At 39.0% G+C, this 25,144-nt stretch overlaps 1 protein-coding gene across 7 annotated transcripts in view; it reads left to right on the top strand.

The window, feature by feature from the left end:
- The window catches only part of GRK3 (G protein-coupled receptor kinase 3), a 132,994-nt gene extending 111,736 nt beyond the window's left edge, over positions 1 to 21,258 (top strand). For 4 of the 7 annotated variants that reach the window (XM_038373697.2, XM_038373700.2, XM_043497849.1 and 1 more), the window contains 9 exons: positions 2,849 to 2,915; positions 3,149 to 3,249; positions 4,644 to 4,710; positions 5,213 to 5,308; positions 9,640 to 9,802; positions 11,299 to 11,435; positions 11,722 to 11,757; positions 12,399 to 12,512; positions 13,096 to 21,258. In XM_038373697.2, coding sequence (XP_038229625.1) covers positions 2,849 to 2,915; positions 3,149 to 3,249; positions 4,644 to 4,710; positions 5,213 to 5,308; positions 9,640 to 9,802; positions 11,299 to 11,435; positions 11,722 to 11,757; positions 12,399 to 12,512; positions 13,096 to 13,257 — 943 coding nt within the window. In that variant the 3' untranslated portion in view covers positions 13,258 to 21,258. Of the gene's footprint in view, positions 1 to 2,848; positions 2,916 to 3,148; positions 3,250 to 4,643; positions 4,711 to 5,212; positions 5,309 to 9,639; positions 9,803 to 11,298; positions 11,436 to 11,721; positions 11,758 to 12,398; positions 12,524 to 13,095 lie in introns of all 7 variants that reach the window. The other 3 variants (XM_043497847.1, XM_043497848.1, XM_038373698.2) reach the window with 3 other exon arrangements.
- Positions 21,259 to 25,144: the final 3,886 nt, after the last annotated feature.

Below are 25,144 nucleotides of genomic sequence, written 5' to 3' on the forward strand. Positions count from 1 at the left end.
CAATAAGCATCTGTGTCTACTTAGGTTTTATGAACACCGATGGGTTTATCTCAGATGTTAATAAGCTGCAATCAGATGAAATAATCCATTTTTGAGGCCGTCAAGGTCCACTGGTATTTGTTCAAGAGTATTGATCATATGTTAGATTGTTCCATTGGTCTTGTCAAATTGGGTGAATGTACTAGCAGTAATAATTAATAATGAGCTCTTACATAGCACTTTTGTCTCTGGAACTCAGAGCACTTTACAAAGCAAGGTAAGTGCATAGCTCTGAATATCAGACATAAGGCCCACATTAGTAGTTCATTGCTCACAAAAATTGACTCAATTTACTGTAGGTTAATAGACAGAATTAAAAAGTTGTATAGATGTAACCATATAAGAGACCTTCTGTAGCCAACCACATTCATTTATTGGCAAAGCCTTCTTGTTACTTCATCTAAGGCCACATTTAATCCTTCAAACTCCAGTCATCATCCCTGACACAGCAGAACATCACAGGAGCATAACATAGTCTTCCCTCCATCAAATCCATGCTGCAGAAATCTCTTCAGGATAATGGGAGAAACAAGCACCTAAAAAAGCCACTAGGGGCTATGAACAGTGTGATGGACTCCTAGTGGTAGCACTAAACACAAAGGACATTACCATTTTTAATCATAGAACTGGAAGGGACCTCGAGAGGTCATCTAGGCCAGTCCCCTGCACTCAAGGCAGGACTAAGTATTATCTAGACCAGGGGTCTCAGACTTGATTTACTTTAGGGTCAGTGCCAGTCCTCAAATCCTCCCAGCGGGGCAACAGTGTCACAGAACCCACCCCTTGAAAAGCTCTGTCCCCCACCTGCCTAAGGCTCTGGGAGGCAGTTTGGGTGGGGGAGGGGGTTGGGGTGCAGGCTCTGGGATGGAGTTTGGGTGCTGGGCGCAGGCTCTGGGCTGTGGCAGGGTGGAGGGGTGCAGGCTCTGGGAGGGAGTTTGGAGGCAGGAGAAGGTGTGTGGGAAGGGGAGTGGGTGCAGGCTCTGGGAGGAAGTTTGGGGGCGGGAGGGGGTGTGTGGGAAGGGGGGGTGCAGGCTCTGGGAGGGAGTTTGGGGGCAGGAGGGGGTGTGTGTGGGAGGGGGGGTGCAGGCTCTAGGAGGGGTTGGGGGGTGCGGTGCTTACCTGGGGCTCCAAGGCAGGGCAGCCCAGGGGTCCCTCTGCTCGCTGCCCCCCCCAGGCACTGCCCCCACAGCTTCGCATTGGCCACAGGGGCGCTTGGGGCGGGGGCAGCATGCGGAGGCATAGCCCTGCCCTGCCCCACCCCGCCCTGGGGTCGCAGGGAGGGGCCGGCAGACACGTGGAGTGAGCAGGCAGACATCGCTCAGCTCTGCTGTGCTGCCGGGGCCCTGAGCCATTTTAAATCTCTGGGGGGGGAGAGGAGGGGAGCACCCCGGGGGCGGCAGGCGGGGCCAAGGGAGAGACCTGGCCCCAAAACTGTTGGAGCCCCATGGCCAGATTGGGGAGGTTCACGGGCCGTGAGTTTGAGACCCCTGATCTAGACCATCCCTGACAGGTGTTTGTGCAACCTGCTCTTAAAACTCCCCAACGATGCAGATTCCATAACCTCCCTAGGCAATTTGTTCCAGTGCTTAACCACCCTGACAATTAAAAGCTTTTATGAATGTCCAACCTAAACTGCCCTTGCTGCAATTTTTCTCCCTCCTCCATTTAACAACCTTTTATATACTTGAAAACTGTTAATGAATAGGTTAATAGGGAAACAGGTATTTTGTTTTTGAAAAATAACTTTCTCCCTGGATTTGGAGACAGGAGACAGTGAATAAAGCTCAGCCATACTAACCAACTCGCCCCCTCTCCCATGATTAAATACCCCTTCCGGTTGCTACTTCACATTACACTGAAAATGTGTAATATACCAGGACTGCTACAGATTATCTATTACTTTCAAAGTTCATACAACATCTAAAATATATCGGTATAAAACAGTATGTTGGATATTCAGACAAACCAGCCTTGTTCTCAAGCAGCCTCATTTACTAGAAATATTCTTATACCAACCCCAAATAATATGCATTTTCTTTAGAGGCTCCACACACTCTCAAACTGCCAGTCATCCACTATAGACTGTCCACTGACTAGCCTTCATTTCACCCACTCTTGCTACATACTTTCCATATATAATGGAGTCAACCGCTCTGTAGAATATGTTAGGTTCCCATTTGTAGATAGTTATTTTAAAAATGTCAGAGTTTTGGTAGCTTCTGAGAATTTCCCCGTTAGATGGGGTCATTTATTTTTTTTGGAGATTTACTCAGTTAGGTCTTCAGTACTTGATCCATAAGTACTGGAATGATTGATTACTCAAACTACATTCACTTATAAACTAGTCCACTGCATATATACTTACGAAATAACAGCATTAGGCTTTCCTAAATGTAATAACCTTGGTGATATTTGTGTGGAGTAAGTGAAAGAGTTAAAAGATCTGTTTTCTCTGAAGTTGATTGTAAAGATGTAATAATCAAGTAATACCAAAGTGACAGGAAGTATTTACTTTTGCAAAGTACTTCAGGTTTTTACAGAAAATGTAATGTCATAAAAAACAAACACATACTTTTCCAGGGGATTCCACCCGTAGTATTGAATTCTGTGTCAGTATTTGATCAGTCTAGTTTTCGCTGGAAATGCTAAAAGTTTAAGTGCTTGTTTTATTGTTCTGCAGGATGGGATTGATGAGTTTTTGAAGAATGTGACTAACAGGATGCTATGCTCTTTTCTGGGGTTGCCACAGCTGAAATAAGCAGATATGTTATGGGTTTACATTTATTAGTGCATTTTCTTATTTCTACAGTCACAGTCCTTTCAGACAGCACAAAACTAAAGATAAGCATGAGATCGACCGGATGACGCTCACAGTGGTAAGGATTCTGAAGATAATTTGATTTAAGCTTTTCATGCTTAGCTAATTACACGTCCTTTAAGAAGTTCTGTACATCACTTCTTTTTGAGAAACAACTTTATTCTGTATGTGTACGCGCAGGAACTGTGCTGCTAAACCCTTCCAAGGATAAGTTACCTTTTAAATGTGGTGGTGTCTCAGATTGAACTAGTTCCAAGAATTCATGTCATAATTTCTTTTTTTATCCTTCAGAATGTGGAGTTACCAGATTCATTTTCTCCTGAACTAAAGTCCCTTTTGGAAGGGCTTCTGCAACGCGACGTTAGCAAGAGGCTTGGCTGTCAGGGTAGCAGGTAGGATTTAGCTTCTTCATTAACCAAAGCCTGCATATATCTCTTCTTTCCTTTAAATGAGAGATCTATTTTATTTTAGGTCAGAATCTGCTTCCTATCACTGTAACATGTTAATGTTGGCAAGAAAGCATTGAAGTTCAATGCAGTGTATGTTTAACTTGCTTTTGATTATTGGTAGGCTGAGAAATCTCTCTTTTATGAGGGACACTTAGCCAGGAATTATTTCTAATTTTGTTCAAAGCATTTTTAGGTTTTATTGGCATTTTAACTATTTTATTGTATTATTTATGTTACATATTTTTGGTTGCTCTGTAGTTTTTGTGCTCTGTGTTTTTTGAGAAGTAACCCTATCTTGATACAGACATTTTGATGACCGTGATTATAGTGCATATTTTAAATTGTGGGGTGGTGGTGGTGTTATTAAAAAGTCAGCATTTGTGACTGTTTCCATATGGTGGCATTTGAGATTTTCATAGCTTTCCAATCTTCTGAAAATAGGACATTTGGTAACTGTTTACAAATACTGATTTATTTTAAATTACTTTTACCTTTATTCCAAGCAGTCCTGTAGCCCCTGATTTTAAATAATCTTCATCCTAACGCTGGCTGTTTTGCACATACAGTTAATTGTGGGTACAGTCATATCACTTAGATGTCCAGCTGCCTGATTTGCAGGTATTACAATAGAACCTCAGAGTTACAATGGGAATGGAGGTTGTTCGTAACTCTTGAATGTTCATAACTCTGAACAAAATATTATGGTGGTTCTGTCAAAAGTTTACAACTGAACATTCACTTAATACAGCTTTGAAACTTTACTATGCAGAAGAAAAATGTTGCTTTTTAACAAGCACAGAAACAGTTTCCTTACTTTGTCGTATCTTTTTTAAACTTTCCCTTCATTTTTTTAGTATTTTACGCTTAACACAGTACTGTACTGTATTTGCGGTTTTGGGGTTGTTGTTTTTTTGGTCTCTGCTGCTGCCTGATTGCGTACTTCCAGCTCCAAATGAAGTGTATGATTGACAGGTCAATTCATCACTCTGGTGTTCATAACTCTGAGGTTCTACTGTACTATGAAAGTTGACATCAAAGGGCTCTGAACGACATTCACAAAATTAGAGTTTCATGCTCCCAATATGTAGGTAATTGTTATCTTAAAGTAGAAACAACATAAATTGAGTAGTGTAGGATATAATATTTGGGGATCATTTTACAGGTACTGTTAACAGAATGGTATTGTGTGCTATTTAAGATAGTAATATACAGTAGAAAGTGAGTGTGGGTGCTTGTCTGAAAGTATTGGTTTAGGTAGAAGAATTTTTCCACAGTGGGGTTCTTAAACATAACTTGAAAAGCCTCAGCATTTTGTTATGTTAAATTTTTTTTTGCAGCGCGCAAGAAATAAAAGAGCATCATTTTTTCAAAGGGATTGACTGGCAGCAAGTCTACTTACAAAAGGTATACATAAAAATGTGACCTTACCTCCTGCTATAAGTAGTAAAATTTAAACAGGGTGGGAACAGCAAATTTAGGTCCTTATTCTCCCTTCCTTGCCAAGTATATATGTGCAAAGTAAGCACAAAGTAGATGTAAAATGCTATCACCAATGTGAGTGAGTGAAGAATTCTCATCTGTAGCATTGTACAGATGTGTAGGTTCAAATGATTGCACAACGTGCCAGACAGGGGAGAATCTAGGCCTTCAATCTTTTATATGATTCTTCCATATGACTGTATATAAATAACAAAAATAAAGCTCTTTCAAATGCCTTGGGAAGACCTTTCAGTAAAGGAATGCATATTTAAGTCTAGTTTTATTGCAATACATTGTTTACTCTGTAGGAATACCTTGCATTTTGTTTTGCAACAAGATAATGGGCATGTATAAATGCAGAATGGATTGAAATAATTACGCTAATTGTTTGACTTTGTAACTAGACTACCCTGCCTTTGATTTCCAGTATTCTCCTCCACTGATTCCTCCCCGGGGAGAAGTAAATGCAGCAGATGCTTTTGATATTGGCTCCTTTGATGAAGAGGACACTAAAGGCATTAAGGTACATGTGCAATATTTTTCCTTCAGCCGTTGTTTCCTTTACACTTTTAGATGAAAGATTGTGAATGACACTTTCAGGCTGCTGTTACAGGTCTCAGTCATGTGCATGCTTAACTTTAAGTGTGCAGATAGTGTCATTTACTTCAGATGGATTATTCACTGCTTAAATTTATGCACATGTGGAGGTGTTTGCAGGTTTGTTTGGGATCATAACAAGTAGAACAAGGTATAGTGAATGATGTTTTTGTCAAGTGTTTATATCCTGTGTGTGTTTAAAATTATAGTTTGACTGAAATTTGGCATACATAGTGTCATGGAGCCACAGGATCTATGCTATACCCCAGCTTTTAAACAATTCCTTGGCGGTACTCCTTAGTGTGCCAGACACCAAGGGGGTCCCACTCTTCCTTAAGGATAGGCCGTGTGCTTCAATACCTTTGAGCCTGAGCCTGTGGGCTCCTGTACTCCTGTTTTATACCGTGAGCTCTACCCAACAAACCCAACTGAGGCCAAGTCTACAGGTCAAAATTAAGTCAACCTAAGTTACATTGCCATACGCCACTGCAGTAATAAAATTGCTTTTGCATGTCCATACTATGCTCCTTGTGTCAGTGGTGCGTGTCCTCACCAGGGGGGCTTGCACCTATTTTAGTGTACATTTTAGTATAGACGCTTACAGAGAGGTCAGCTTAAGCTGCATGATGTCGACCTAATGTAATGTAGACCAGGCCTGTGAGAGACTCCTGTTCAGAGATTTTTTTTGCCATCTTCAGGGATCAGTGCCCTTCAGCAAGAATTTGCAGTGTCACCAGGCAGCTTTTATCAAACAGAACAGGGTTCATTAGTCAACTGGAACACAGCATTGCAAAATCTTTACGTTGGCATAGAGAATCAAAGGTTAAGACATAGACCTGCCTGGTTTACACTACAGAGTTGGGTCGATGTAAAGCAGTTTACGTCAACCTGACTTTGTAAGCATCTACACTAAAATGTCGTTCCCACTGATGTACCTTGCCCACTACACCGACTTAATAACTCCACCTCTGCGAGAGGCGTAGTGCTTAGGTCAATGTAGGTAGGGCGATACAGTGTCAGTGAAGACACTGCATTGCTTACACTCCTTAGAAGAATTTATTTTCAGAGCAGGGCTTTGAACACAGGAGTTTCTGGCTCTGAATGTTATGCTAAGACTTCTAGTCCATTCTCACTCTATAAATAACAAATCTATAAATAAATTTCTCACTATCTATAGATTTATAATGAAAGTTTGTGTATTATCATCTACAATAGCATAAAATATAGGGGAAATATTCCATGGACAGAGACCTCATACGTAAGAATAAAATACTGATTAGTGAGAGTTTGGATAAGGGAACCTTATTTCAACAATACTGTCTTATGTTCAAACTACTCCTGTACCCACTTGAACATTGATAGCAGAGTCATACCATATGTGAAGGGTTCATTTCCATTGGATTGGACCTAAAGCAGCCACAAAACTGAAGTCAATTAATTTTTATTTTTAACATTATTATTATTACACAAAACTATTGAAAAGCAACATTAAAGGAAAGGTTTCAGAGTAGCAGCCATGTTAGTCTGTATTTGCAAAAAGAAAAGGAGTACTTGTGGCACCTTAGAGACTAACAAATTTATTAGAGCATAAGCTTTCGTGAGCTACAGCTCACTTCATCAGATGCATTTGATTTTTCCACCAAATGCATCCGATGAAGTGAGCTGTAGCTCACGAAAGCTTATGCTCTAATAAATTTGTTAGTCTCTAAGGTGCCACAAGTACTCCTTTTCTTTTTATTAAAGGAAAGAAATCTTGAGCAATAGTTGTTACTCCATCCTTATCTTAGTTTCTTGGGCCCAGCTAATGTGGTATATAATATGCTATTTCATCCTCTGTTCTGAAACCTGCTTAATACCTAGACAAAATGATTTAACTTAGATTCTAAGGTATATCCCCATTATTATTTTAACATACTTTCTTTTATAGATGAAACTTTATTTTTGTTGTTATTGCAGGTATAACCAAGATATAATTATAGGTAGTGAGTCAGGAGAGAAAGAAATCACTCCAAACTCCCTAAACAGAAATATATTAACTACCCACAGTGACTAAAAAGGGGAATTTATCTGTCAATGTCAGCCACTACAATTACTACCAGCTGGCATAAGACCATTTTTAAATGTTGAGAAAGAAATACAAAGAACAGAAAATGTTCTTTTCGCTAGTAAACACCACAGTTCCAGCTAACAGTAGGGTAATAAGTCTCTGATTTCTTGAAGCATGGGAATGCCTGATTGATAATCCCAAACACCATTTTCTGGGGAGAAACTAGGTTAAACTGTCTTCTTTAGTTATATTATGGAACTTAAATTCTCAGCAAGGTGTATACTTGTAATGCATGTTGTTGACTCATTGCACTTTATTCTCTGTACAGGTTGCCCTTAAGGTATATTTATTTCCTCACTCATGAGTTGATGAGAGTTGCAATGCACTGTGCTGTTTATGCTCAGGCTAAGTCTTTATAATCCCTTCTGAGAGGATTGACTAATCCCCTACATCTGAGTCAAATACAGAGGAAATTAGGGTTTTCATAAAACAGCATCAGCCTTCTCAGTTTGCTGGCAAGAAGGTGGTGGTTTTGGAAACTGAACCCCAGCTGCTATACTTTCTTCTCCATTACCTGTTTAAATTGGGAAAGAGCCCAAAGGCCTCAATCAGAATCAGGGTCTCTTTGTGCTTCTTACAAGAAGACATCTTCCCTGACGCAGAGAGAGACAGGCAGAGAGACACAGTGTTCAGGGAGGTGATAGGCAGGGTCAGGTTAGGGTTTCTTTCTGCTTTAAATAAGTATCCGCAGTAATCCCTTTACTAAGCTATTGCTAGTTCCTTCTTTCATATCAGTTGTTATCCAGGGCCCATTTTCTAAGTTTGATGGCTTTTGTTTCATTCTTTTATACAGAATAATTACAGAGAAAAATGTGATGATTCTTAGTATTGTACCAAATACTCTGTTCCCAGTGCTGTCAGTCCTAAAGGTTGCTATACCAAGCCACAGATGAACTTTTCGTCCAGAATCAAATCATTTCAGTTACGTTCAGTACTGTTCAGATTAAGTACTGTAGTTAATGTGGGAAGAAAAAAGGGCAGTATGACATGAAAGCAGTCTGAAATCAGTAACATACACAACTATTTTAAAGGTGCATTATTAACAATTGTAAAGTTACCTTGGAAGCATGGAAAAGTATCTGTGTGAAATATGCCTTTTCGTATCAGCACAGTGACTCAAGGATCTGGAATTTGCTCCTTTTGGCAAACTGCAAGGATCTGGTTTTGCTGAGCTTCAGGAAGTAAGGCAAATGTGTCAGTCTGGCCAAGCTTTCACTAAGTGGGCTCGCCAGTGCAGCAAGGTGTGAGGATGATATAATATTTATAACTTTTGTTTGAATTGTTAAAAAGAAAAGGAGTACCCGTGGCACCTTAGAGACTAACAAATTTATTAGAGCATAAGCTTTCGTGAGCTACAGCTCACTTCATCGGAGCTCACGAAAGCTTATGCTCTAATAAATTTGTTAGTCTCTAAGGTGCCACGGGTACTCCTTTTCTTTTTGCGAATACAGACTAACACGGCTGCTACTCTGAAACCTGTTTGAATTGTTGTAAGGCTCCCAGGTAATGTGCTACATTTACAACTATTTAAATAATAAACTACACATTTTTCATCTTTGCCTTATGATATGTGGATTGAAATAAATTGAAAAGTTAGTTAGTTCCCAAAAGAATGCTGTTTCTGAGAGCTGAAGTAGATTTAGTGGCGTCAGTTGTTGTTGCTAGAGAAGTAGGCAGAGGAACTTATTATATAGTTAGAGATTTTTTGAACAGGACAGCTAAGAAAAGTAAGAATTTCAGAAGTCCATCTTAAGGTGACAGTCAACATTTTTATATCCTTTTTCAGGCAATGTATCATTTGTATAACTTATGTCGTATTGCTGGTGTAAGAGTTTTTGAGCAATGTCTAAAAAGAATAACAAAAAATCCGGTGTCTGTATATTTATGATCTGAGATAATTTACAGTATGGAAATCTTAAGAAACTATTGCTTTAAATACACCAGAACTAGAAAACTGTGTACAGTGCACTGTATGGCTTTGCTTTCTCGAGTTTGTACTACATGCAGAATTGGAAATATTAGTCTACTTCACAGTGTCATTCTAATTTTTTTTAAATTATATTTATTATTGCATTGGAATCATTGAGTATGTTGGTAATGGTAATAGAACTTATTAAAATCCTGCATTTTATGATATTTTTCCCTCCTAGTTGGTTGATAGTGACCAAGAATTGTATAAGAACTTCCCTCTGGTAATATCAGAGCGTTGGCAGCAAGAAGTAGCAGAAACTGTTTATGATGCAGTAAATGCAGACATGGATAAAATTGAGGCCAGGAAGAGGACTAAAAATAAGCAACTTGGCCATGAGGAAGGTAATGTTTCCAGTGCACATCTTTTCACTCTTTAATGCTAGATACGTTTATTAAATATGTTCCAACAGGTAACCTTTTATTTTACGTTGTTAATTACCTGTAATTCAGAGAGTTCATGCTTTAATGATTCTTCTAGGGTTCATTTAATTCAGTCTGTATTTCTTAAAATACTTTGAGATATTTTATGATGTAATTTAACTTTTTAGAAAAGTTATGAATGAATCTTTTAAAGTCAAGAGGGATTACTGTATGGTGCTTTTGGTTATCCATAAGTTTGAGGTATTTTCAGTAATGTGTATCCGGGATTTGATTTTTATGGTGAGGATAGCATCTGAATGAAAAAACGAGACCCATTGTATCCGATGTAATTCCTTTGAATAAGGTATTGAATTATGTACTTGAGATCAGTGACAGTGTTGGGACCCTCTCTTCTTTGGTATGGGGTAACCCTCCAGTGTATTCATCACCTTAGGACATGTTTGCATTGACCTACCTCTTGTAGAACTCCATTGACTTCAGAGAGGCTCCAAGAGTTTGTCAATGCAGAATGAGCTCCTTCACCTGTCCCTACACCTCAATACAGTGTTCTGTTGTGGTAGTTTGAAGTGAGCCCATATTTCTTCACAAATTCTCTCTCTCTCTCTTTCTTTTTTTTTTTTGGTCTTTTGTTTTCATATAGTATTTTAAAACAATTTATAAATGGTGGCACTGAAACATGGGCACATTTCAAAATGCAGACCAAAACATGGATAAGTTCATGGAGGAAAGGTCCATCAATGACTATTAGCCAAGATGGTCCGGGACACAACCCCACCCTAAACCTCCGACTGCCAGAACCTGGGAGTGAACGACAGGGGATGGATCACTAAGTAATTGCCCTGTTCTGTTCATTCTCTCTGAAGCATCTGGTACTGGCCACTGTCGGAAGACACTGGCCTAGATGGAACATTGGTCTGACCCAGCATGATCATGTTTATGTTCTTAAAGCAGAGCAGCTCCCCTTCTCTGTAGTGTCTTAACTGTTGCCTCCTTTCTGCATTATTATTTTTGGCATATTTTCATAAATTCTCAATTTAGTGCATTGGGGGGAAAGTAAAATTGAACTGATGGAGATCTCTCTGTACGTTTGAGCAGTTGAACAGAACTTTCCTCTTGTAAAGGCCGATAAGCTGTTCCGCAAGATATTCAGTGTTAATTCTTTCAACAGTAAATCAGGTGCCTTCTTTAAAAGGGCCAAATTCTATTCTTGGTTACTTCAGTGCAATTTCATTGCCCTCAGCTGTAATGGGGTTCAGAATCTGGCTCAGTGTGTACGTGTGTGTATATAATAATTAGAAGGCAAAAGGTAGCACATTATAGAGAATATTATGTGTACTGAATCTTCTGCTGAAATTTAATAGGCTGTGAAAACACTAGTAAACCTTTTCTGAACAGAGTACATTTCCTGAACACTGGGTTGTAGCTGATTGTGTAAAAAGAAGTTGTTATATTCACAGATTATGCACTAGGGAAGGACTGCATTATGCATGGGTACATGTTGAAATTGGGGAACCCATTTTTGACTCAGTGGCAACGTCGTTACTTTTACCTCTTTCCAAACCGACTTGAATGGCGAGGAGAAGGAGAATCACGGGTGAGTCTGAAATTAGTATAACAAACACAGTTTTTGTAAAGGTACCAAACGTAGATAGGCATTTTTGCCAAATCTTGACTTCCATACTCAGGAAAACTCCCACTGAAGTTTTGAGTTTTTCTGGAGTAACTATGGCGGGTCAGATTCTTATACCTCTGCTCACATGGAGTAGTACTTTACTTTGTGAGGAGGCACATTGATGTCAAGCAAACTAAAATAGACTTTACAGACTTGTGGGTTTTTTTTAAGACTTGGGAGTTTATCAATGTATTGTTTTTTCATTTAGGACCCCTGGAGTATTTATACAAAAAAACATAAAATGGTAAGGCAATAGAAACACTATAGCATTGACCTCAAAGATGGTGCTATAGTGTCTATAGTTCAGTCCAATAGTGATCATGTTTTAGGGATGTCATCTATGTATTTAGCTACACAACTGTAAGAGGATTTGAAAATATTGTTCTTCCATTGCAGTATTTACTGAAAACTTTTATACAAAACTGCTTGTATGTTTTTCCATCTGTACATTTGTAGTGCTTCAATAATCCTTCGCAGCTCTTTGACATAGACAGTAAAATTGTCTAACTATTGATTAAAGTGTTTCACAGCATACTATTTGAAAGAAAATAAAGTAAAATGCAACTATTACTGGGGAAAATATTGATTTAGTTCATAATGACATCCCTTTTTTGCAGTGCCTTGTTTTGTGCTGTTCTGAGTTGATCTTTTGGTAATTTTTTGAGACTAAATCCTTTGGTAAATTTCTTTGAATACTTTCTCTTACTTTATGAACTATTTTTAGTTAGTGTATTACTGGAAGCTAAGGGTCAAGTCATGTTAACATTTGCTCCTGGGAGTAACTTTATTCACGTATATATTCCCAGTGAATTAGGGTTCAGCTTTAGGTCTGTTGGGTAACAGCTTCAAATTGTAATTCAGCTTTCTTTTTGCAATGTGTGGTAGCAAAATCTACTGACAATGGAACAGATAATCTCAGTGGAAGAAACTCAGATTAAAGATAAGAAATGCATCCTGCTGAGAATTAAAGGAGGAAAACAATTTGTCCTGCAGTGTGAGGTGAGGCAACTGTAAGTTTTCAGTGATCACTAAAGCAGATGTTTTGTATATAGTGATAAACCCAATGGTAATATTAAATATTTTTCTTAGTTTTCAAGTCTGAACTAAACTCATGAAGTATTTGCCATGCTTTACATGTGTGCTGGGAGGGATATGGCTGTACTAGGTTTATGCATCACATCTGAAAACCTGGATTTCAATGGAATTTGTCAGAGTGAATTCAGTTTAATAATAATGGATAAAAATGTCAAAACTGACTGACTAATTTAGAAGCGTAAGTAGCCTAGTCTGTGTATACAAGCAAACTAATTTCCCAGCAGCTCAAGGAGTTAGCACGTTTGTAAAGGATGGGGTGGACACATACACTCTTTTTCAAGAGAAGTAACAGCTTTGGTTGCCAGCATGTTGCCTGGGTTTGACTTAGTGCTTAAAGATGAAAGGTTGTGTGTTACCAATACCCTGAGCCATCCATTTTCCAATGGAAAATAAAGTACATTGTTTAAAAATGCTTATAGGGAAAGTGGTATTCCCCAGTATGTGCACTCGATTATGAAGTGCCTAACAACTTCTGTATCCCTTTCAGAGTGACCCAGAGTTTGTTCAGTGGAAAAAAGAGCTGACAGAAACCTTTACTGAGGCACAGAGGCTGCTGCGTCGCGCCCCAAAGTTTCTAAATAAATCTCGCTCAACAGTTGTAGAGCTTTCAAAGCCACCACTCAGCCACAGGAATAGCAATGGGCTGTAGAAGAGATGAGAGAATGAAGGGGAAAGCTACTCCGTCACCATGTATGAGGGCCACAGCATCATTAGTTACTTGTACAATCCCTGAACCAGGAATTACTTAGAAGAAGAAGCCTTGGATGTTTACAGCATGGGATGATGACAGGACTCTACATCTGGAGATTGTGAAGACTAAAGCAATGACAAGGTGAATTCTCACTAATGGCAGTAATGAAAGTTGCCAAATGTAGAGGCTGCCTATCGTTCCCAAGCATCATCACACCCTGGTGGTGTTCGAATGGTCTGTTATCCTAGAACTACTGAAGGAAGGAAGATAATCTTTTCTTTGCAATACCCTTGTTTTGGTATGTACCAAACCTGGAAACTGAAATGGTTACTATTCTTAATCATTTACATGTTGATGTCTGTTATTGACATATCCCAGACTTTGGCAGGAACTGCAAGTTTGTCATGTGGGATAACAGGTAATCCTATGTGTTGCCTTGTTCTTTCCAGCCATCACTATTGACTTTAATATATCCTTGCTCCATACTGCTGGTGATCAACAATGTGACTCTTATGCACTTCAAAGTACTGATTTCTAACTGTCTTGTGGTTTGAATGTTGTTGATACTTCATGGAAACATTGAACTCAGATTATTCCCTTGGTTTGTTGTACTCACTAATAGTAGCTACCACCGTTATGCTTCTTCTACTATATACAAAACTATAACTGACACAATAGAGTAATAATTGGTGAAGAGGAATATATGGTAGCTTCATCTAGTGGTCTGTTGTATAAATTGACTGTTTGAGCACAGTTTTTAAACAGCAGATTCCATTTGACAAGTTTACAGTGAATACAAAGACAGTTCTTTTCCATGTCAGCTCAACTGCACTTTTTAAAAATTAAAAAATTCTGTAAATCCAGTGCATACTAATGCACATACTGGATTAAAATGTATGGATAACTTGGTATGTATTCTTCTGGATTGCTCTTAAGTTGTTGGACTCATAGACTCTTCTCTCTCTCTCTTGCTCTCTTTTAAAGTAATGTGTTCTCATAGCATAGTTCTCCCAGACCTTCATCTTAGCCAAGCACTTAATATTCACATGCACATCAGATGGCAGGACTTTCAAAAAGAAGTCTGAATTTTCTTTTATAGAGAATTCAAACATTCACACTGAAAACAGTCTGAGAATATTGAGGATGAAAATGACAAAAATAAGACTATTATATGCCAAATTTATGTAAATTCTCCTTATGTCATCATTGGTTTGTCACATGTAAGGTGATACTTCAGAGAAGTAAAAATATTGTACATAATCTTTGGACAACTTTGAACATTTCAGGACAATTTCTATCCTGTTATACATACTGAGAGTCTCATTGAATATAATGGGTTTTCAAGAGGTGCAAGTCAGAGGAGAATTTGAGCCTTCATCTAATTCTGTATTACATTGTTTATTGCGGATCACGTTCTGCTGAGTTACATGGGTACAACTCTCATAGAAGTCGGCAAAGTCAATGTGACTTGCACCTGTTTAATTGGGAGCAGAATTTGCACCAGCAATCTGTTTTGCCCATCTCTTCTGACCAGTTCATTTCTAGCTTGTCTGGATAACAGTCAACCACAGAGCTTCAGAACTGTTTCATCAACAGCAAAGTATAAAGTGCTAAAAAACCTCAAAAATTATTTTTTTTTTAAAATCCTCTATTTATCCTCCACATTCTTGTGAAATTGGATGTGTGAGCTACTAAACCTGGGGGTGGCTTAATAAATCTGATAGCAATGCCAGCCATTTTTCTTATACTTTTATATAGTGTGAAGAAGAGATTGAATTTTAAAAAAAATTTTATGCTTGGTGAGTGGTAATTTTAAAAGGATATTTATACATTTGTTTTCTTGGATTACTTTTTAAAATGAGCATGGAGTTCATTTTCATCTACTGAAAAGTGATGTTAGAAGTTCAGGTATATCTCTGTAAGCAGTAACTGTGGTATTTCCCTAAACTCATGCCACTGTGGAGTGGCAGATTTTTAGTGTAATCTACTGTACACTGTATATTTTTGAATTGTTTTCCTAGAATACCACACACACATACACACACACCTATTCTGGTTTGTGTTTTGAATAAAAAGAAAGCTCAATCTATGATAAAACCACTCTAAAAATAACCTCATATCATCTCTTCCTCCATTCATGTTTTATTAGTTCAAGGTCAATTTGATCAGTTCCATTTGTTCTCTTTTAATTATTTCCCATAGCTGAAATTTTCTGTCATAATATCCTTTAGGAACATTTGTGGATCTATGGTTATGATTCTGATATTTTCATAATATTAAATTCTAAAATGCTGTTTTCTGTAGATAAAAGGAAGATATAGCTTCAGTTAAAAATTTGTGCCTCTAAAACATTCATTTCTTTGAATCAAAGCTGTGTAATAACTTGTGGAAGATACGTTTATTTTAAAAATTAAATTACAAAATAGAGTTGGTTTGACACTTGAATATACTGTAGTTTTGTACATTATCACCTCATTTTTGTAAGATAATTGAAATTATCTGGATTTTGATTTTTAAAATGGCAGTAAAATCATCTGTCATTTAATATTCACTGCATTCCCTTTGATAATTGCTTATAGGAGTCAAATATTAATATAAATATATTATTTATTTTCCTCCAGTTTTATTTTTGCCCAGAATATTTAAATGAATTGTTGAAGCTTTGTAGAAGTTTAGTGTTTTGCACCATTCCACTGTCTTAGTCAGTAATTTCACATTTCTGAAAGAACAGTTATCTTAACAAAACCCCCATACTTGTATTCATGGTAAAGTATTTTATCACTAATAAATGAAGGTTTCGCTTGGAAAACTTAAGAGTCAGATTTTATACTGTAAAAAGAGATTTAAAATTTAAGAATTCTGAAGCCAGAGATTTGTTGTCGTTCTTAACCAATTGTTGCTATTTTAGATATCAAATTCTATAATGTCTTTATGGGAGACACACAATTGTTTTTTCATGAGGATCTTTAAAGAATATAAATATGTTGTAAAACTTGTTAAAAATTGAAAATGTGAGATCAGACTTGGTATTGTCTTTTAGACATCTGAACCCCCTTTGTATGCTCAGTATGCTTATAAAATGTTCAGGGAACTAAAAATTTTTAAAAATAGCTGGTTGCATCAACAAAGCTAAATTCAACATTAAATGCAGCTTTTCAATATGTTGCTATCTGCAAGGCTGTAAATGTTTATTCGGCTCTAGTGCGGTCTTTTATTTTATGTATTTGTAGGTAACCTTTTCCTTTTCATTTTAGAGCACTGAAATATATTCCGGACAATGTCAGATTCGCCCTCATACACCTTGGGTGTTGCTGGGGATATTTCTCAATAATTCTGTATATTAGTTCTTCTGACATATAAGCTGATGTATCTCTGAAGTCCCTAATCCTACAGAGACTTGTTTATGTGCATCAATGTAATCAAGCCCCTGAGTAGCGTGATTGAGACTGTTCATATGATTAAAGTTAAGCATGTGTTTAAGTTTTTAAAGGCTTGGGGCCTAACAGGCTTCAGAATTGTCCTTGAAAGACATGGGGCTCACCCTACAGTTCTCTGGGTGAAGAAAGACCATGGCAGTTTGAGTGTGCAAGGAATAAGTTAGGCCTTCCGATTTACTGTTGTGAATTAGGGCCCCGATTTGGGACAGCACTTTAGCAGGTGTGTAAGTCACATTGACGTTTTTGCTTTAACCGCTCTCCTGAATTGGGATGCTTTCCTGAATTAGCACCTAAGTCTGGGATAAGCAAAACATCGTTCATTTATACTGAAAAACAGAAGTATAACTGTGGAACTCTTCAGAAATGGGTATTTTCCATTAGTTGGGACGTGCTGTGCAGCATTTCAGTGAACACCCTGTAAAATGGCCCAAGGCCTCATGGTGTTTAAGCTAAAAATTAGGTGCAATTTATTGTTCAAATCTATTAAGTGCTTGAGTACAAGCTTGCAAAACTGTGGAGGAACATTTATAATACTGTTAATTTCTTTACCCAGGTATAGGTTATCCTTGTAGTTTAAGTATCATTGTTTAAATACTTCTTCGAAAAGTTATGCTTTAGCTTCATTTCATTATCATGCTCGTCCAGCTAGATTTAAGGCTAAAATCTAATATTTTTAATAATACTTTTCAGAGATGAGCTTATTTATCATCATAAATACATGAGTGTACTGAGTGTTCATTTGGGGCTTACTCCAACGCCTATTGAAGTCAGTGGGCATTAGATCTAACTGTCAGTTCTCAGAATGGTGTGAAGTAAATAGTGGTGTCCCCCAAGAGTCTGTACTGGGACCAGTGCTGTTCAACATATTCCTAAATGATCTGAGAGAGAGGATAAACCATCAGGTGGCAAAGTTTGCACACAATAAAAAATTCCTCAAGATAGGTAAGTCCAAAACAGACTGCACATAGTTACCAAGGGGTCTCACAAAAGTGGTGACTGGGCAACAAAATGGCAGATGAAATTCAATATTGATTAAATACAAAGTAATGCACATTGGAAAACACCATCCCAACTATACATATAAAATGATGGGTCTAAATTGGTTGTTACCAAACAAGAAAGAGATCTTGCATCTTGGAGTCATTGTCAATAATTCTCTAAAAACATCCACTCAATGTGCAGCGGCAGTCCAAAAAGCAAACAGAATGTTGGGAATCGTTAGGAAAGGGATAGATAACACAACAGAAAATATCATATTGCCTCTAGATAAATCCATGTTATGCCCACATCTTGAATACTGTGTGCAGATCTGATCGCCCCATCTCGAAAAGGTATAGAAAAGGCAAACAAAAATGAGTAAGGGTATGGAGCAGCTTCCATATGTGAAGAGATTAATAAGACTGGAATTTTTCAGCTTGGAAAAGAGATGACTAAGAAGGGACATGATTGAGGTCTATAAAATCATGACTGGTGTGGAGAAAGTGGATAAGGAAGTGTTATTTACTGTTTCTCATAACACAAGAACTAGGGGTCACCATATGAAATTAATAGGCAGCAGGTTTAAAACAAACAAAAGGAAGTATTGCTTCACACAACACACAGTAAACCTGTGGAACTCCTTGCCAGAGGATGTTGTGAAAGCCAAGACGATAACAGGATTAAAAAAAGAATTAGATAAGTTCCTGGAGGATGGGTCCATCAATGGCTATTAGCCAGGATGGGCAGGGATGGTGTCCCTAGCCTCTGTTTGCCAGAAGCTGGGAATGGGCTACAGGAAATGGATCACTTGATGGTTACCTGTTCTGTTCATTCTCTCCAGAGCACCTTGCACTCGGCACTGTTGGCAGACAGGATACTGGGCTAGATGGACCTTTGGTCTGACCCAGAATGGCCGTTCTTATGTTAGGTTTTAAAAACAATGACACTGAGATGCTGTGTGATTTTAGCACATGCATGGACCATACTGTTCCTGTATGTAGGCCCAGCCTCCACAATTCGGCATGTGGAGTGTTACTTAGCTCAGTTACATTCAAGCTTCATGTAATTTCAGTGACTCCCTCAGATATGTGACAGAGCTCCCTCCCCCGCACTCCACTTTTCCTGAAGAAAAAATAAAATAATACAGCAGTAATATTGCCACTGTTCTTATCAATATACATGTATTCATAGTCTTTTACATAGATTACAGGACATATAGTGCATTTGGTGCTAAAGACAAAGAAATCAGTTCAAGAAATCAGTTTAGGCCCTGATCCTACAAACTTTTAAGCACATAAACACTCCTACTGAAGTTAATTGGACTTGATTCAGCAGCACCATTAAGGTCAATGGGAGTTTTACCATTGACTTAAAGGAACATAGGATGAAGCCCTATGTGCAAAAAGTTACTCATATACTTACTTTTTTAGGATTGAGGCCTTAAATATTAGTAAACTGTTCATGAAAGATGAAATACCTGGAGCTCTGTGTTTGTTGTGATTTTCTTTATTTGTTGTACAGACAGCTAAAAACTACATTCCTATTTAATATCATTTACTTTTACATGGTGTAGATGTGCACAAATCACTTTCTTTACTTTTCCCACTCAGCAAATATTGGTGATGCAGTTACCTTAATTCTGAAATATTCCCATTCTAAATACTTATGGGGACAGGTTATTTTGAACTGTGCTGCAGAGAGCAAAGAATTCTAATTGTGTTATTTTAAGAAATGAGTCAATAATTCTACAAGTTAAAAAACCCTGAAAATATTATTTTAAAAAATTATAGTATTTCTTAATTTGTAATATTGTACAAAATGGAAAATATCTAAAATATATAGAGAAAATATATATACAAATGTTTGCACAAATTGCAAATGATTTAATTTTGTGTTTCCTGTTGATTATTTTTCTATGATGTACATATTATGTGGATTGTCATTTATTGCATATTGGCTGTTTTAATACTATTGTTAAATTGTAATTTTATTTTATTTTAAACTAATCATCACAGACTCAGCTTTATTTTGTTAATGTAAAGGTTGCTACTCTGTGTAGGTATAAAACCAAGAATTCTATTTTAACAAAAAAAACATTTTATATTATTTATTGAATCCATATATTTCTTCAACTTGTGACATTTCATAAAATTCCTGCTCCTTATCTGTATAGCTTGTTGTTTAACGAGATGGTAGTTCCTTTCAGATAGAATTGAACAGCTTTATTCTGTTTTTCATAAATAAAGTCAAATTAATTTCAGTAACAATCTGTCCAGTTTACCATTTTATTGTAAAAATAAAAACACACCCTTTTTTGCAGTTACCTAGATCATCTTTTTAATGCAATGGCCGAGTGAATGAAGCATCATATAAACATTCTTGCAAATAAAACCCATCAGCTCAATTTGCTGGTATTCACAGCTTTTATTCCTTTTATTCCTGAACATTCCAGTGAGCAAGGCTTTATTCTCAAGAATGTTCATGGAAAGCAAACTGTTACAAATTCTAGTGCAAATAATCACAAAAGGATTTTTACAGTGGCAGTGCTGTCTCAGCCATTTTAGAAAGCTCATTACTAGTCATGGAAAACATATGAAGAGTTATCAATGTTCACAGTTTTTTTGTGAACAGAAAAAGGGACTTCCCCTGTTCATAAGCCTTACAACATCCAATCAGGAAATAGAAATAGTATCATGGAACATAGGTGACCAATCACACTGTGTGACTAGCAAATACTCATAGGTTGAAATGGTACTGCTTAACTCCTACTGAAACCTTCAAAATGGCATTTAAATTGTATTTAAGTGGCACATGGGTCTTGGTGGCCCCTCCTGCACCGGGAATGCATTTCACCTATAGGGAGAAGTTTGCAACTAAACTATTGGCTGACTTGACTTCTGTCTTCACAAACTATTGTGACTATTGGATAATTCTGTAAAATTATGATCCATTAGTGGTGGATAATTTACTAACAGACAATAGGGCTAAATTTGTCAAATAACTCATTTGCTAAAACTCACCCATCTCTAAACATGCCATCTACGCTTTGAGGTATACATTGCAGCATAAAAGAATATGTTTTTAATCTCTATGTGTTGGGAAACTTCAAGTACTCTTTAGTATTTCATTAAATAACATCTTGCTTATGGAGAGCTCACCATCAAATGTTCCTTTTACCCACCATCGGAATTGAGCCTCTTCTTCTTAACAAAAAAAAAAAAAAAAAAGGAGTACTTGTGGCACCTTAGAGACTAACAAATTTATTTGAGCATAAGCTTAGTTAGTCTCTAAGGTGCCACACGTACTCCTTTTCTTTTTGCGAATACAGACTAACACGGCTGCTACTCTGGAACCTTAACAAACTAGCACAAGTGCTTTATTCAGAGCTGGAGACAGCACTGTGTAAGGGTGACTACTTTTCTTTGGTTTGATTGTTTTTGTTTAGTTTTCCATTTTCCCAGTCTGAAATTGTTTGACCACATTTAATTGCTATTGCTATCAAGCAAACCAGAATTTTGAGCAGTCCTACCTCATGAGCATCCACGGAGAGAGATTAGGCCACACTGAGGTATGCAGTGCTGCCTTTATAAAGCTTCTCTCTGAAGCCCTCTCTTAAATGCACTGTGAGGTCGATAGAACTGGTTCCAATTCAGTTAAACCCAAACATTCCAGAGCAGAACAGGTTTCAGAGTAGCAGCCGTGTTAGTCTGTATCTGCAAAAAGAAAAGGAGGACTTGTGGCACCTTAGAGACTAACAAATTTATTTGAGCATAAGCTTTCATGAGCTACAGCTCACTTCATCGAATGCATTCAGTGGAAAATACATGTTCTCTGTGTATATAAATCTCCCTACTGTATTTTCCACTGAATGCATCCGGTGAAGTGAGCTGTAGCTCACGAAAGCTTATGCTCAAATAAATTTGTTAGTCTCTAGGGTGCCACAAGTCCTCCTTTTCTTTTTGCAGAGCAGAACGCTTCTTTATAATATCGAGAGGCTTGAGTTTGAAGCCCTGCATTAGAGGGTAGATTGTACCTTGGCGTCAGGATTTTTCTGATGTGCTTGTTGTTTCCATTCTAGCTTATTAGAGAGCGGAATGGAGAGATGCATAAAGAGATTTCGGTATGAGGCTGTAGCTGAGTAGAGTGGAAGGATAAAGTTTTCCCTATTGAAATATGTACTTGTTTCTTTCTTAAGAGAGAGCGGTGACTGAGCAGGTGAGGTGAACTAATGCAAATAAAAGCAGACTGAAAAACGGAATAAAGTTAGAACTTCCTAAGAGAGGCATTTTCTTACTCACTTTATTTTTGTGACTTAATACAGAAGCAGCAGTAGAGGAGCAGATTTATATTAACAGCAATGAGTGATTAAAAAAATTGAAAGTGAACCTGTTTTCAATGTGTGATTTAATGGTAAGAAAAGCCAGTATCTGTAAATCACTTTAGATATTGTATCTGAGAAACATTTGTTTTATGTGTTTTGCTCTTTTCATATTTATTGTGCAGAGGAGGTTTTATACCTCATCAATACACCACTAGTGCACGTTCGAAGCCGGATCTTCCCCAGAGACTGTGTTCACAGTTTCCAATCCTCGGCAGTTTCTGTGGTGTGCCACACTTAGTTTCTTCTACCATTATTGTTTTTTTAAGAATTATTTTGGAACAGCTAAGCTGCTTCTGTGTGTTGGTCGACTGCTTTCATGCAAAGAGAATTCCAATAAAAAAAAACCCATGTGAGCATGCTATTGTGTTTCATTCTTTTCATGCTATTGTGTTTCATTCTTTAAAAAAAAATAAGGCTGCGTGAGCTTTTCTAGATAAGGGTACACTGGCCTGTTGGGCATACGGACACCATGACTCAAGGTGATGCAGATTTTAAGACCCTCCTAAAGAAATGTTTTGGGAGGGAAGAGGTGGAGAAGGTTACAGAAGCATTACATGCTTGTGCCAGTGCAATGAGAATGTTTAGAAAGCTGAGGTCATGATCCCTCTGCTGCGCTTTCCAGGGCTAACAGACGCCTTATTCTTTGTGAATGTTATTTGCCTTGGCAAGATGGGAAGCAGTTCATCCCCTTTTCTACTCTCCCATAAAACTATGCTTCATATAGAGAGCATATCAACTCCCCCCCTACCAGGCAGCAGGAGACTAGATGATTGCCAGCTACATGAGGTATATAAAGGCAGTTTCCCGCCCGCTTTCCCTCACTCTGCTTTGCACCCTCTCCTGGAAGCATGGAGTCTTTGTTTAGTCTTCTACTGCTTTCATCTCAGCTTTTCTTGGAGGAAAGAAGTAAAATCTCATGAAAAAGAAGGCCCTTAAAGGAATGGCAGAGAGAATGATTGGTTATGGGCCCATCACTGAGACTTCAGGTTACCGGTGCATAGGGGGATGGTGACTTTTCTTTAGCTACTCCTCTCCCCTCCTGCCGGCCACCCTGAGTCCTTCCAGTCCGCAGGTTGATCCCAACAGGCTGTTGTTCTGTGGAGTAGAGTTAAAGCAGCTGATGCTGATGCTTCACAGGGCCAGCAATGCGAGCCAGAGCCATCTCCTTTGGACGGGAGCACTGTGCTCAGATTTCTGTCTCCCTCGCCCTGCTGAACCCTGGAATTCAGCACGCTGCCCTTCTCCAGGCACAGAGAGCAAGCCCTGAAGAGCCTGCATGCTTTTTTTTCTTGGGATAATTCTCCTCAGGATTTCCTGAGGTGACATGGGGGGTTCCAGTTTCTCTTCCCCACCACTAAGAAGCCCGGAGAGCTGCTGCCCACCGCAAGACACAGTGTGCCCCTGTCCAGACAACTTCTCTGCTCCCTCCATCATTTCAGAGCAGCACTTTCTTCATTCTCCTGGGACCTGCTTTCTGGCTCATCAGGAGGAGCATGCTCCTTCCACAGCTCTAATGCAGCAGGATGATGGCCTGGTTTCCTTGCAGGGAAATACATAACTCCCAGGATGTCCTTCAGCATCTGCAGTGGATATGGAAGGCCCCTTTGCACAGCAGTGTGGCCTTTCCTGCACAGGACAGTGTCTGACCGGATGGTATCGATGGGAAGGTGGAGGATTCCCTCAGGAGGGTTTTGTGACCCTCTGGCTGTTCTCCACACGGCTTTTATTACAGACCTGGCCTCCTCTCTGCACTCCTCTCCCTAGTTCCCCCCTATGCTAAGACTCCAGGGACATAAAGCAGCCCTAAGGCTCCTGTCAGGGTTTTATCGCCTCTGCTCTGCCTTTATTTGAGATGTATTGGGTTGTGCAGTGCCTGGCTCACTAAACAAAGATAACACACATGCACAAAGGATTTCACCAATATCAAGTCTTCAGTTTTGGTTCATACACCAAGTGGTAAAATCAGCAGATTTACAGAAACGTAATGGGCAAAGTTGATTATGTTTCTTCTATCTGTTCAGGTCCCTGGAGGCCTCCAGATAGCTTAGCCAGAGACACCTAGAGCTGCTAGAGACACATTCTGCCATCCAAGAGGCTGCAGTACAGACAGGGCTTTGCCTCTGAAAATCCCTTGCCCAAAATATCACCGTGAAAGGCTACAGAGTAACAAAATGGCGGGAAATGCTGATGATCTTCGAGAGCCTGGTTCCTTCAGAACAACTCCCTCCTGTCACTGCCCTGGAACGAGAACCCTGGTGCACATTAAGCTGAGGGAGACTCGGGACAATCTGACCAAGTGGAACCTCAAAAGCGAATGTAGAGAGACGAGGCAAATGCCTGAGCACTGTGTCAGGCACTGCCCCCGTCAACATCCTGCACTCCCAAGGAACTGCTTAAGTTAAGTGAGACCAGCGGGGCGAGGCTGTGGTTTTGGAGCAGGAAGCTCTAATGAGTTGGGTATGGACGCAGCTCTTCGCTCACTTTCCAGGCCAGTGTGCAGAGGAAGGTAATCAGATCGGAAGCGGGGCAGGGGCAATGGGGGCTTTTTAAATGACAGGCCCCCGCTGAGTTGCATAAGAAAAGAAGAAAGGCTTGGGGGAAGCCCAGATCCAGCTGGAGAGGGGCTGCAGTTGTGGGGCTTGTACCCTAGAAAGGAGGGCCGGTTTTCCCCAGAAAGGGAGGGAGCACTTTGTGTTTATGTTCTGGGGACTCCTCCCAGTGTTGATGTGCGATCCCTCCTCCTCCATGAAACAAGGGCATCCGGCAAGTCTCATGCAGCTTATCCCACTCCTTCCAAAGGTCAGAAAAATCTCCTTCTGTCGCTAATTGGGCAGTGCTCTCTCCTGGCTCTGATTGCCTGCACCCCAAGAGCCAGGAGTTCTTTCCCGCTGACGCCATCTGTCAAAATGCAGCGAGAGACAGCCCTGCCAGCAGCTGCTTTCCTGGGCAAAGCCGTTGTTGTGCATTATCTGCCTGCTGAGTGGGGAGATTTAGGAGAGCACAGGGGCCTCTGCTATGCGTCTGAGAGGGTGGTTTAACCAGGGTCATT

The sequence above is a fragment of the Dermochelys coriacea genome, chromosome 15 (assembly GCF_009764565.3).
Source record: "Dermochelys coriacea isolate rDerCor1 chromosome 15, rDerCor1.pri.v4, whole genome shotgun sequence".
Classification (NCBI taxonomy): domain Eukaryota; kingdom Metazoa; phylum Chordata; order Testudines; family Dermochelyidae; genus Dermochelys; species Dermochelys coriacea.